Source organism: Callithrix jacchus, chromosome X (assembly GCF_049354715.1).
Source record: "Callithrix jacchus isolate 240 chromosome X, calJac240_pri, whole genome shotgun sequence".
Taxonomy (NCBI): Eukaryota; Metazoa; Chordata; class Mammalia; order Primates; family Cebidae; genus Callithrix; species Callithrix jacchus.
The window spans coordinates 55096145-55110560 of NC_133524.1; the positions used below are offsets into that span (position 1 = coordinate 55096145).

Here is a 14416-nt window from a genome sequence, read left to right on the forward strand (position 1 = left end):
CTTTGCCATCCACTCCCAGCATCACCTCTGAATTTTCCAAAATTCAGAGATATGGATTCTGTATATTTTGGGAGAAGGGAAATGTGCCAGGATAGGATTGGTGGTGGGGATATTCTGGGCTTTCCATTTGAACTTCAGGGATCTGGAGTCTTGGATGCCTGTGGTACTAGACAGTGGTGTCCCAGCATTCTGAACGAAGCAATGCTTAGCTTGCCTTTTCTAATCTTCAGAACAGAGCTGCCTGATGATAACAGCCTTTCATCTTTCATCTTGATACGTAGGATCTATATGGTCTCAGATATGTGTCTACTGATCTATGGGTGCTAGAAATGGGTCTGAGACCCAGTGACCTAGGTTCTTCAGAGGTTATAGGTGGATGCTGAAGATCAAGATTCCAAGAGTTCACAAGGAGAAGGTGGGAGGAAATATCTCTGGTCAAAGGGTAAAGATTATGAAATAATTTGTCTTTTCTCTCCTGATAAGGTTGCCTCCTGCCCTCTGATCCCCAGGTTATAAGATAAGGGTGTTTATGGTATTATATTATGAAGGTGGCAGAATTGGAAGGGGTCTGAGGAAGTTTGGGTTTGACAATCTTTGGGAATGCCTCTGATGGATTTGGACTGAGATTTTTCCTGACTTCCTCGAATCCAACAATATCTCCTAAGGTTCTGACTCTGTATTCCTTTAAGTTACCCCAGGATCTCAACGACCCAACTGGGACCTAAAACATTGTGAAACTTAAAATGTTGGAGGTTATAACAGAGTGTAGATACACCAGAAGGGTAGTTGTAACAGAGGGTGTTTCCCATGGGGACAAAATTGCATGAGCAAAGGCTCCTAGGCAAGAGAAGGCAGGGCATATCTGGTTAGAATGAAGCGTTCTGTTTAGGTGGAATATAGGCAACTGTATTTAGTACACTCAGAAAAACAGAAGGAAAGGGCTATAAAAGCAGTGGCGGCTGGATTTTGGGAGAGCCTTGAAATCAATAAGCTCAGGTGTTTCTTGGGAAAGCATTCCATACCCATTGTCATGAATACCTGCTATTCATATCTCAGCTTACTACAATCAGGAAACTGCTGCATGGAATAGACTCTGAAATAACAATGGCTTAAATAAGACATACATTTATTTGCCTCACCTAAAAGAAATCCAGCGGTAGGCAGTTCACGTTGGCTTCATGAAATTGTTACGGATCCAGGTTCTTTTTAGTTTACTAATCCTGTATCCTTAGAGTGTGACCCTAGTCCTCTTGGCCTTTATTCGGGGATGCTAAGTATTTAGCTAAAGATCAGATGGTTAATTACTAAGGAAGAAGAGGAGAATGGATATCAGGGTAAACAATGAGCAATCTATGTCACAAACATGTGCACTGAAACTGTTCCTTCCAAGGTCACCAGAGACCACCACTTGATCATCAAAATCCCCAGACATTTTTTCAGGTCTTACGTTTCTTAATTCTTGGCAGCCTTCATCACTATTGACCTCGACACTCCTCCCTCCTTTTGAAACAATCTCTTCCCTTGGTTTTGTGACATTCCTTTCTCCTGGGTTTTTATTTTATTTTTTTGAGATGGTGTCTCAGTCTGTTACACAGTGCAGTGGCATGATCTCGGCTCGCTGCAACCTCTACCTCCCGGGTTCAAGTAATTGTCCTGCCTCAGCCACCTGAGTAGCTGGGATTACAGGTGTGCTCCACCACACCCAGCTAATTTTTTGTATTTTAAGTAGAGATGGGGTTTCACCAAGGCTGGTCTTGAACTCCTGACCTCAGGTGATCTGCCAGCCTCGGCCTCCCAAAATGCTGGGATTACATGCCTGAGCCACTGCGCCTCGCCTGTTTTTCTCTCTACCTCTTTGGTCACTCCTTATCAGACTCTTTCATGAGCTCATTTTCCTCCACCTATACCAAAGATGCTGTTGGGCTGCAGGGCTCTTCTGTGGGCCTATGTCACTTCTAGCACTGTGCATTCATTGGGGTGCTGTTGTCTTTTCTAATGAATTAAAGAACCAACTACGTACTGATGACTCCCAGATCTATAACCTCAGCCCAGAGCATTTCTCTGAGCTTCAGACATGTATATTCAATTGCCTGTGGTACATTTCCACTGGGACATGCCACAGGTGCCTCAAAATCAATATTCTGTTCTCCTCTAAACTGCTCCTCAAATCCACTCTTCCTTCATTATTCCTGATCGAAGTGAAAGGGGTTACCATTCATATAATCTCTCAAATCAGATCCCCCAGAGTTCCCTTTGACACTCCCCTCTTCCTTGCCCTTCTCTTCACAATCCATTTACTCAAGTTCAATTGCTTTTTACTTCTTTATTATCTCCTGAATTCAATCGCTTCTCACTACCTGCCACCACTCTAGGCCAAAGCACAATCATTGCTTACCTAGATGACTACAAAAGTCATAAGAACTCTCCCTGTTTCCAAGATAATACCTAATCCATACTCCATATAGCAGCTAGGTGTTCTTTCTAAAACAGAAACCTATGCTGTATCCTTGCCTAGAATCCTTTAATAACTCCTGGGTCTTCTCAGGATCAAGACCAAAGTCCTTATCTTGGCATTTAAAACGTGCCAACTTGCCATGATTTGGAAGAAATGGAGAATTGGAGACCCCAGAAGTAGAAAAAAAGGAGGGGCTATGTCTAGTGTGGATAAGGGAGAAAATCTAGGAAGCAAGAACATGGTAAACTGATATCACATACTCGGAGAAAGCAATAATTCAGAGAAAGGAAGAGACAGGAAAACAGAAGCCTGCTTTAAATATGCAAGAAATCTTTGTGTGTGTGTGTGTGTGTGTGTGTATCTTGAATTATCCATGGAACATAGGGATTCATGATATGTTATTTGCAGGTAACCACATAAAGCAGAAGACTCATGACCATTTGAATTACATTTGGATGTGGAAAGGTATTGAATATTATTTCTGCAACTAACCATTGTGCTGAATTTTACAATGGTTTCTAATAACTTTTTAGTTGATGCTCTTGGGTTTTCCAGGTCTGCAGTTATATAGTCAGTAATTAAGGATGATTTGTCTACTTCCTATTATTTCACATCTTATTTTGTTCTCTTGAATAGATCCAATTGCTTATGTAAATTTATTATGTGGATCGGTAAGATCAGGTCCTTATGGCAGGTTTTCTCCAGATCCCAGAGGATGGGGCCTACCCCTAGTGGGGCTCTCATGGATAGAGAGCCATTTCAAAGGCTCTCCCAATGGGTAGAGGTGCCATCTCAAAGCAGAGAGGGAAAAGATGGATTAGTTTGCACATGATGTAGGGGTAAGAGACTATGATTTTGGGGAGTAATCAAGCTGCATCCGTATAGAAAATAAATTTTGAAATGATCAAACATCTAAACGTAAATAATAAAGCTGTAAAAGTGTTTGAAAAAAAATGGGGATTGTTATAGGAGTGTGAAAAGCATCTTTAAGCAAGCAGCAGAAGCCAGTTGTGATAAAGGAAAAACAGATATATTTGACTACATAATAATTAAACATTTTTGTTTGGCAAAAGTTATCATAAAATGACATGAAAAATATTTCTAATATGTAACACGTACACAAGAGACATTGTTGGTGGGAATGTTATTCCATGTACTTTTTAGGAATAAATTGAGACATTTTGTGTCAAAATGGAAGACTTTTTTGTAGCATTTGAGCTAGCAAAAAAATACCATAAATAACAACAAAAAAAGTGCCCCAAATGTATATGTGTATTGGACTGGTTCAATAAATTATGGGACATCTATACAAGAAAAGATCATGCAGCTGTTTAGAAAAATGTGCACTAATGGAAAGATCTATAACTGGAAAAAATATGTACAGTGGACCGTCTGTTGGAGAGAGAACCTGAATAATAAGTATATGAACAGAAAAAGTCTGCATAGCAAAATGTTAATAGTGGTTATTTCTGGGAGATAAGAGTGGCCTTTCATAGGTATGTTACACATTTCTGCACTGTTTGAATTTTTACAACAACAACAACAAAACAACAACATATTACCTTTGTAATACGAAAATATGAAGATATAAAAATAAATACATTCAATGAATGACTTGCTTTCAGGGGGCGGTTTGGGTTGGAAGAGCTTCAGACTGAGCCTGGTACAGTGGCATAAACATGGGCTTTGGCGTCAGACAGCCCTGAGCGGGGCCTCACTGCCCCACCCCCGAGGAAGGCGAGGGGGGGTGGCAGGGGGCTGCGGAAAGGGGCTGGGCTGGGTTGGGCTGTCTGCAGCTCTAGTCCAGGAGGCTGAGACTTCGAGAGGGACTGAGAGAAGGCAGACGCATCCCGAACTCGCTGGAGGACAAGGTGAGGGGCGTTGAGATCGGGGTTTTACGGCGGTCAGTTAATGGTTCCAGACCTCTCGAACCCATAGCCGGGCAGATGAGCAATTCTTACTGCACCACTGCAGCTGAAGCAGAGGTGACCTGGAGTGGGGTGTAGGCAATGAGGACGACTGAGAAAGTAGTAGGCTGCACAGACTGGGAGCAGAGACTAGCGGAGGAGGAGGGGAGAAAAACGGGGAACCGGGAATGTTGGGAGGGGGATGAGGAATGCAAACGGGGAGGAGAACACTGAGCGGGAGTGAAGATCCTGAGAAGAGTTAATCAGGGATGCAGAGAGGGGTTAAGGAATACTGAGGGGCAGGATGTGCAAACGTCACACGGAGGAGGATGTAAGGAATGGGAAGAGGGAATTCTGTGGAGTAAATAGGAAATGTTAAGTGGGAGTAGGGAGTAGGGAGCGAGGCTAAGGGAATACGGAGGGGGGCAAAAGGAATGAGGAGCAGGGAGCGGGGGAGGGGCAGACAGCCTGGGACGGAGGCCCCCTAGGGAGGCGGAAAGGGGCGGGACCACTTCCGGCCTAGAGCGGGGAGGGCAGTCTCCGAGTTTCGGAGGGGCTTGGAGTGAGTGGACGCACTCGGGAATCGTAGGAGGACGAGGTGAGCAGCCGGGTCGTCTTTTGGATGAGAGCCCCGCTAGGGGTCGGCCCCACCCTCTGGGATTTGGAGAAAACCTGCCATAAGGACCGGATCGTACCGGATCCATCCGGCTGAGAAGGGAGGGGACTGGACCCGGCTTGGCCGGGCCCAAGATGGAATCGCTAGCTCAATATTTATTTGAGGAAGGGGTGTAATAGGGAAGGAGCGGAACCAAGATGCGCCTGTTTGGAGGGGGGCGTGTTAGGAAGAAGGGCGGGGCCAAGAGACACGACTTGGTAGAGCGTGAGTAGGGGAGGGGCCGGGACCACCAAACACTGCGACAATTTTGGAGGAAGGCTTGTTGGGGAGGGGGCGGGACCGATTGGTACTGCGGACCCGGAGAGGGGCGTGTGTTGGGGTAGAGTGCCAGGCTGAGACCACGACCATCGCGCATGCGCAGTATGTATCGCTAGAAAGGGGCGTGTTGAGTAGGGCCAGCCCTGAGACGAGCCAGCTGCTGAATGCGCATGTGCACGGTGGACATCAAAGAAAGGGCTCGTGCGAAAGCGGGCGGGGCTGAGATCGGCCCCGCAGCCGACGCGCATGCGCTCTATCGACCTGCAGCTGGGTGGGGGGTGCACTGGGAAAAGGGGCGGGGTCCTCAGAGCTGCCGCGCTGGCACATCTTCCTGGAGAAAGGGGAGGGTGCGGCTGCAGAGAATTGAGACTTAGACGCTTTGGATTCCTGTATCTGACTGAGAACAGAGTCATTGGGGGTGGTGGAGGGGGTTGGAATTGGGGACCTACGGAGGGTGAGGATCAGCCTCCAGGCACAACAGGGGAGAGGACGTTCAGTGGGCTTCAATTTGACCCAGGCCTTCTCCCCTTCAGGCTCAGCTCTTTCTTGCCAGGCCAAATTGAGACATGTCTGACACAAGCGAGAGTGGTGCGGGTGTAACTCGCTTCCAGGTAAGGCCTCTTTCTGTCCTTTTCCCAACTGTTTTCCTCTCCAGCCCTTGTTGCCACCCTCCCATCCTTGTCTTTCTCCACCTACTTTACTGCCTGGGTGTCCCCCTGCCCAGTGGAGGGAGGGTGAGAAGGTGGGCGGGCCCCTTTTCTGCCATCAGTTTTTGCTCAGAGGAAAGGGAGGCCTTGTTGGGTTGAGGTGGTCAGAGCACACCGGTAGGAGTCAGTACAGGTCAGAGAAGTGTGGCCTTAGAATTTTGGGCCATTTGCTTAGTTGGGGGTGGGAAGAAGATCCGTGAACTTCCCTGCTTCCTCTTGCAGGCTGAAGCTTCAGAAAAGGACAGTAGCTTGACGATGCAGACTCAATTGACAGTGACCCAGAATGTGGAGGCCCCAGAGACACCGAAGGCCTCAAAGGCACCAGAGGTCTCAGAGGATGTGAAGGTCTCAAAAGCCTCTGGGGTCACAAAGGCCACAGAGGTCTCAAAGACCCCAGAGGCTCAGGAGGCACCTGCCACCCAGGCCTCATCTACTACTCAGCTGACTGATACCCCGGTTCTGGCAGCTGAAAACAAGAGTCCAGCAGCTGACACCAAGAAGCAGAATGCTGACCCACAGGCTGTGACAATGCCTGCCACTGACACCAAAAAGGCCAGCTGTGTGGCTGATACGAAGGTCAATGCAAAGGCCCAGGAGACTGAGGCTGCTGCCTCTCAGGCCCCAGCAGATGAACCTGAGCCTGAGAGTACAGCTGCCCAGGCTCAGGAAAATCAGGATACTCGGCCCAAGGTCAAAGCCAAGAAAGCCCGAAAAGTAAGACCTCTGCAGTCACCACCCTTGGGTTTCTGCTCCTCTCCTCTTAGTTGGTTCATTTGTTCTACAAGCATTTAGAGAGATCCTTGTGCTTATCAGGGCTGTGGGGGTTACTGAGAGGAATGTGATATAATTCTTGTCTTCAGAGAGCTTGAAGACTGATGGGGAGATGAGACAGGAATACACTTAGCTGCAATCTGAATATAATGCAATTGATATTTACATAGTAGCTGCCCTGTGTTAGGCCTTGAGCTAAATACATTTATGCAGATTATCTCATGAAATCTTGAAAGTAATTCTCACAGCCCCAATTTTATAGAGAGGAAGCTGAGTCCCAGAGAGGCTTGTCTAGGATGGTTCAAGCAGAGCCAGTAGTGGGCACAGAAAGAGAAGACTCAGGCCCCACCCACCCTTGGTTTGCTCCTAGCCTGTTGGGCAGATGAAACTCCTGCCTGGAAGTCAGTGAGAAATGAACCCAGGATTCAGCATGGCCAACATCTAGTGAGTCAGGCTGTTACTACAGGAGTGGGATTAGCGGGTGCTTCCTGGAAGATATAGGGAAAGGAAAAGGACTACCTGCTTCATCTGGTGATGTCGAGCTTCCTCTCTGTTGATGCAGGTGAAGCATCTGGATGGGGAAGAGGATGGCAGCAGTGATCAGAGTCAGGCTTCTGGAACCACAGGTGGCCGAAGGGTCTCAAAGGCTCTAATGGCCTCAATGGCCCGCAGGGCTTCAAGAGGTCCCATAGCCTTTTGGGCCCGCAGGGCATCAAGGACTCGGTTGGCTGCTTGGGCCCGGAGAGCCTTGCTCTCCCTGAGATCACCTAAAGCCCGGAGGGGCAAGGCTCGCCGCAGAGCTGCCAAGCTCCAGTCATCCCAAGAGCCTGAAGCACCACCACCTCGGGATGTGGCCCTTTTGCAAGGGAGGGTAAGAATGCTGTCCTTTTTGCTCTGCCTTTTCTACTGCCTTGGCTGCCCTTTTCTTTGCCATCGTCTCAAGTTTTCTGCAAACTTGTTTTGGTCTTTCCATCTTTTTCTGCTCTGCCAGGCAAACGATTTGGTGAAGTACCTGTTGGCTAAAGACCAGACGAAGATTCCCATCAAACGCTCAGGTAAAGTCCTACCAATTCTCCTTCTGCCCCGAAATCTGCCCTCCATTGCCCTCGCACCATTGTGCTAGGGGTATCCCTTGCTCTTATGCTTATATCTCTGTCCTCCCAAAGTTCTAATTTGGCAGTGCTAGCAGCTCTGTTGATAAGCTCAGAACCTGGTTATGCCACCCATGGTGTGGTTGGCAAAGAGTCCATAGCTTGGGCATGGGGGCCACCTGGCATCTCTTCAGTCCAGGTGCTCGTAACACTCTCCCATTGCAGACATGCTGAAGGACATCATCAAAGAATACACTGATGTGTACCCAGAAATCATTGAACGAGCAGGCTATTCCTTGGAGAAGGTGAAGGGGCAGCCGTGGGGGATGGGTACAGTGGGGAAGCCTTGAATTGAACAGAGATGTACAAGTCCCTTCTCAGGGAAATCAAAGAGGCCTCCTAATCCATCCCCATCACTATGCTGTTGGGCAGACAATGGCCTAGGGAGGGGTGTAGACTAGCAATGGATCACATAGCAAGTCACTGGTGAAAGCACAGCTAGGACCCAAGCCACCCAACTTAGTCCTAGCTTCTGTCTGCAGCTCCTGCCATGCATTTCAGATCTCACTTCTCCCTTTCATTCCCCATTCTCTGTCTCCCTAGATTCCCACTCATCACAAAGATGCCGATGACAATAGTACATTTGCTGCGTGGTTACTGGATGCCAGGCACTTAGCTGTGTCTTTTATGTGCGTCAGCTCACTGATTTCTCACACATACACAACTCCTAGGTACATAGGGAGTTGCAGCATGCCCCGGAAGCTGAATTTGTCATCTCACAAGCTGTTCTCCCCATCCACAGGTATTTGGGATTCAATTGAAGGAAATTGATAAGAATGACCACTTGTACATTCTTCTCAGCACCTTAGAGCCCACTGATGCAGGCATACTGGGAACGTAAGCTGGGAAAGGGCTGAGGCATGGGGGGCTTCTGCTTTTGGCTGTGTGCTGCTACTCCTTCTTTGTCCTGCTTCCTCCATCCTCTTGGAAAGTCAGGAAAAACAGGGTCTCAAAAGCCCTGTCCCAGCTCCCATGCATAGTTGGAGCCTTGCTCACAGTAGTGATACCTGATTTATGATTGACTGAAGGGTTTAGGAGCCTGGGGTGGGACATTCTTGCTGTCAGGTTTGCTGTCTCTGTAGAAGCTTCCCCGGAAGGCAGGCCTGTCATTCATTGTTTGCCTCTTCTGACTGAGTGCCTGGCCTGGCCTTGGCAGAGTGGTTCTCAAGGAGGGCTTCCTGTTGTGGGTGGATCAGGATGCATGAAGCGCAGGAGTGTCAGTGGGGCTGAAGGTTCGGGAAGAGAAAGAAGGGACTCACGTTGACTGAGTGCTTGTGTTGTACCAGGTTGACTGCAATTCTTTTGTCTTCTTGGAAACCCAGGAAAGGGAGAATATGATTTTCCCATTTTACTGAATAATAGACCAAGGCTTGCAAGTCTAAGTGCCTTTCCCAGGATGGCCTAGAGCTGGAAGCAGAGACTGCGCAGAATTCTCTATCTGAGGAATCTGGGAGAGGCTAGCCTAGTGAGCTGGCCGGTGTGTCTATTGCAGATGGTTACTGGACATAAACCTTTCTGTCCTGTTATTACTCTAGGACTAAGGACTCACCCAAGCTGGGTCTGCTCATGGTGCTTCTTAGCATCATCTTCATGAATGGAAATCGGTCCAGTGAGGGTGAGTGGCTGGGCATGCAACTGAATGGGAGGCCATGGTCTGGATTCCATGTGTTCAATTTCTGTCCCTGTCTCCTCTTGCCTCCCCTCGCAGCTGTCATCTGGGAGGTGCTGCGCAAGTTGGGGCTGCGCCCTGGGTATGATTGGGCTCTCTCAGCGCTTGCTGTTCGTGTTGTCCTTTGGCAAGAGAGGATGATCCCAGGATTACATCAGCCTAGTGGTCTGGTGGAGCGGGTGGGGGTGCAGGACTGGGTAGAGGGCCCAAGGTTCTGACCTGGGTGGATGGGGAAATGGTCCTGAACTCTCTGCTCCCTCTCTTAGTGTCTCTTGGGCTTCTCTGGATCTTCCCTCTTGTGCTGGAAACCTCTTTTCCATCTTGGAAATGTCTCTGCCCACATCTGGGAAGTGCCACAGCCTTGAGTGAATTTATTTATTTTTCTTTTTATTCTTTCAGGATACATCATTCACTCTTTGGGGATGTGAAGAAACTCATCACTGACGAGTTTGTGAAGCAGAAGTAAGTAACTTTGTCTGGTGTTCATGTGTCCCATGCAGTTGGCCTATTTCAGAACTGAATGATAAAGCCATGGTGCATGCATGGATGTGTCTGTGTATAGGTATGTGCATATTTGCGTGCAGGTAGGTGTAGGTTATTCTTTGGGTGGTGATGGGAAACAGGAGCAGCACATGTTTTCTGATCTGTTGCATGTACCTTAACATTTGTCTTGAGAACAATTCTACAAGGGAGGGATTGTCATTACCATCATTGCACATATGCAGAAATTGAGGCTTAGAGAGGGGAAGTCATTTGCTCAGTGTGACACAGTGAAAAAGTTGTGTTTAGAACTTCGCTCCAAAGCCTTAGTTCTTTCTACTCTGCTAACTAGGGCTCCATATGAGTTAATTTCCATGAAAAAATGACATAGAATGGTAGCTTAAGGCAACCAGGTACCATGCTGGGGACTTGACTTGTACATCTCATTTCATTTTCGTAACTACCCTGCAGAATAGGTGCTGTCATCCCATCCCCGTTTTACAGTTGACGGACCTGGGGCTCTGAGAGGGGAGATCTCAGTATGGCCCACAGCTGCTAAGGGGCCCATTTGGGCCTGGAGCCCAGTCCTCTTGACTTTCTGGCCAAGGCTCACCCTATCCTTGGTCCTTGGAGGACATGTGGGTACTCACACGGCCACACACATATACACACAGAAACTTACACACACGAAGGGTCAGGAATTCAGCATGTGTGAAACATTTCTTCCTCTGTAGTCTTTCTGGTCATTTTCTGTTGCGGACCTTTCTGGGCTTGGCCAGGCTGAGGCCGAGAGACTTGCAGTGGGGTGTGCTCAGAGCAGGGGGCCCAAAGAATGGCTCCTCTGTTTATAACACACCCAACAGGAATCTGGGGTCATTGTGATAAGGGCCTCAAACTTATGGCCTCCCTATGAACAAATGTCCCCTAACACCTCTATGTGGCTTCCGGGCAGGGCCAGTGGGACAGGGCTCAATACTAGAAGAAAGACTGCAGTGTTAGTGGGGAAATTGCCATCTAGAGCCTGTCCACTCTATGCATGGGTAGGCCATGAGTGATCTTAGAAATAAAGGCCTCGAACTTCTCTTTCCAAGGTACCTGGACTATGCCAGAGTCCCCAATAGTAATCCCCCTGAATATGAGTTCTACTGGGGCCTGCGCTCTTACTATGAGACCAGCAAGATGAAAGTCCTCAAGTTTGCCTGCAAGGTAATTGGAGAGCTGCCTGAGCTTGGCAAATCAAGAGCATGGGGTCCCCCTGGCTGGGGCAGGCTGTGTGCAGAGTAGCCTGCAGTTCAAATCGGAATGTTTTGGTGCTTCTATTAATTGTCAAAACACTGTGACAGGCACTTTACCTGAATCATTTAAGCCTTACAACCTGATATGCCATTGCCCTGTTACAGATGAGAAAACTGAGGCCCAGAGAGGGCGGTAGGTGACATATCCAAAGTCATGTAGCTAGTAAGGGTCAAAACAGGGATGGAATAGTAGGTGCATAATTACTGGTAATGCTATATTACTATTGTCTTCTTCCACTAAGCATATAGCGTAGTGCCTAGCATAAACAGTAGATGCTTAATCCTCTGATGATGCTCCTTCTGATGGTTATTTTTGTTTCAGGTACAAAAGAAGGATCCCAAGGAATGGGCAGCTCAGTACCGAGAGGCTATGGAAGCGGATTTGAAGGCTGCAGCTGAGGCTGCAGCTGAAGCCAAGGCGAGAGCCGAGATTAGAGCTCGAATGGGCATTGGGCTTGGCGCGGAGAACGCTGCTGGGCCCTGCAACTGGGATGATGCTGATATTGGACCCTGGGCCAAAGCCCGGATCCAGGCGGGAGCGGAAGCTAAAGCCAAAGGCCAAGAGAGTGGCAGTGCCAGCACCGGTACCAGTACCAGTACCAATAACAGTGCCAGTGCCAGCACCAGTGGTGGCTTCAGTACTGGTACCAGCCTGACCGCCACTCTCACATTTGGGCTCTTCGCTGGCCTTGGTGGAGCTGGTGCCAGCACCAGTGGCAGCTCTGGTGCCTGTGGTTTCTCCTACAAGTGAGATTTCAGGTATCTGCCTTGGTTTCAGTGGGGACATCTGGGGCCCATGGGTCTGGGATGAGGAGCTGGATGATTGTAGGAAAGCCCAAGTTGGAGAGTGATGTGGAGAGTGTGCCAAGACACTGCTTTTGGCATTTTATTCCTTCCTGTTCGCTGGATGTCAATTGACTCTTTCATTTCTCTTACTTGTGTTTTCAGATATTGTTAATCCTGCCAGTCTTTCTCTTCAAGCCAGGGTGCACCCTCAGAATCCTACTCAACACAGCACTCTAGGCAGCCACTATCATTCAACTGAAGTTGACAGTCTGCATTAAATCTATTTGCCATTTCTGAGTTTATTGCTTTTTTTGGTGGGCTGTCACATTTTGGTATCACATCTAAAAATGAATGAATTGGGAGTTTCCACCTCAGTCTGTGTTTAGTTGAAGGTGACGTTGTTGGATTCCCAGGAGTGAGATTAACATGCCTTTCTGGGATAGCTTGGGCCTCATGTCTAGCCTTCAGGGTGGTGGGATTTTAGTGGGGTGGAGTTACAAAGACTGTAGGCACAGAAGACACACTTCGAAGGAGAGGCTTGAGGTCGGCAAGTCTGGAGCACAAAGCATAAGTAGAAGAGACTGGACGTCAAATATAGAATCGCTTTTTGAGAAATTTGAACGAGGAAAGAGAGGTAGAGAGCTAAATGGAGATACAAGAACAAGGGAGCATTTTCTTGGGGAAGGAGAGAGAGACTTGAGTAGGGCAGGAGCCAATGGAGCGTGAGAAGTTGAACGTTGAGCCCAGTCCTGGAGGTGATGAGGATATGGGTTGTGGGAAGGCCTGGGAGAAGGGACTACTTGGATAGGACTCAGAGAGGCGGGCTATGAGGATGTTGAGCAGTAGGGAGGCCCCAATAGAGGATAGAGCCCATGATTTTGGTGGGAACATAGCAAGGCACTCAGTAATCTTGGTATGGGAACCATGAAGACGAGTGTTGGCTTTTTCCAAGGATTGGGTTCTGCCGTTTGGATCTAGAAATAGGAACACAGGACTAGGGCAGTGACTGGATGAGTCTGCACCTTCACTGCTGTGTCCTTGGTACCTGACATGTAGTAGTTGTACACGGTGGAAGAAATGGACTATGGGACCCAGGCAGGCTTGGGGAGGAGGGATGAGGAGAGTGTGTGAGAGATTGAGGGACAGTGCAGGAGTCTGTGGGTATCTCTATGAGTGATAAGCATCTGACAGTACAGGAGTCTCAGTGAAGTCCTCATTAGGAGTGCCTGCTATATGTCTGGCAGCATTCTAGGTATCTGGAAAGGGCGTATTGAGAGAACCAGAAGTGTGATCTGGGGGACTAGTCAGACAGTGGCATGATTGCATTTAAGAAGTCAGAGCAGACAGAGCTCTGGGTGATGGTGGGATTCAAGGAATGGGTAGCTCAAGGGGAGAGATGCTTCCTGCAGATGTGGAATCAGTGGTCTTGGAGGCCAGGATATCGGTTGGGTTATCCATGTGGACAGTGAAATCACCCAGATGGTGGCAAGAGGTGGGAGAGAGGGCAGCATTATGAGCCAGGTGCCAACGTGTCCACATGTTGAAGGTGGTGTCATCTTAGCTACACTGCTCACTAAAGGACAAGGCCCTCAAGCTATCACAGTTCCATCTCCCTGTTTTTAGGGGATACTGCCCCAGACCACCTTTCTACCCACAAAGCTCTTACCATCTCCAGTCCCCACATGACCGGGCTCCTAATCACTGGGGCAATCTTGTGGACAATGAGGCCCCTGGAAGGGCCACCTCTCCCCTCCTGTAGAATCTATAGGCAGTAAAGGAAGGGTGTTTATTGCTTAGGGAACAGAATTTTAAAAAGAGAAACACAGCTCCATCTGCAGCAAGACAGTTCCTTACCTGTGGCTGTGAATTGAGACATGCTGAAGTGATCTTCACTAGAAGCAGAGGCTCTTCCATTGAAGACTAGGATATGGTCTCCTCAGGGCCTGGGTAGTACCCAGGACAGGTAGACAAAGTTACAGGCAGCCTCAGCCTCCTAGGAAGGACTCTCAGTGGGTACTGTGTCTGGGGCCCCCTCAGATTCTCAGGTGATGTCCATCTGAAAATGGAGGGGATGGGGGATGATGGGGTGGTGAGGAACTCGGGGACTGTGATGCTAATAAAAGTGAGTTCCAACTGTTGGATAAAGTGTGAATCATACTCATGAAGAACTCTGTTCTTTCTGCTTGCCTTCCCTCCGCAGGCCACCGGGCTTGCAGGGCACCTACCTCTTCTTCCCTTCCCACAAAGCCTGGAATTTGACA

General features: G+C 48.5%; 1 protein-coding gene and 1 non-coding gene across 7 annotated transcripts; both read left to right on the plus strand.

Moving 5' to 3' along the window:
- Positions 1-4268: 4268 nt before the first annotated feature.
- On the plus strand, positions 4269-12450 carry MAGED2 (MAGE family member D2). 6 transcript variants are annotated; one of them, XM_002762912.4, is made up of 13 exons: positions 4269-4326; positions 5830-5907; positions 6226-6717; positions 7337-7645; positions 7766-7829; positions 8091-8170; positions 8668-8762; positions 9461-9540; positions 9634-9676; positions 9994-10056; positions 11166-11280; positions 11692-12128; positions 12318-12450. In XM_002762912.4, the coding sequence occupies exons 2-12, from the start codon at positions 5863-5865 to the stop codon at positions 12118-12120; spliced, it is 1815 nt and encodes a 604-aa protein (XP_002762958.1). In that variant the 5' UTR covers positions 4269-4326; positions 5830-5862; the 3' UTR covers positions 12121-12128; positions 12318-12450. The 6 variants fall into 6 exon arrangements, with proteins under 6 accessions (XP_002762958.1, XP_035145304.1, XP_035145303.1 ...); XM_035289412.3 differs by lacking the exon at positions 4269-4326 and adding an exon at positions 4458-4693; XM_003735738.4 differs by lacking the exon at positions 4269-4326 and adding an exon at positions 4905-4960.
- Positions 10877-11004, plus strand: LOC118150835 (small nucleolar RNA SNORA11). Its single transcript, XR_004738966.1, has one exon. It is a non-coding gene; the product is annotated as a small nucleolar RNA SNORA11 (small nucleolar RNA).
- Positions 12451-14416: the final 1966 nt, after the last annotated feature.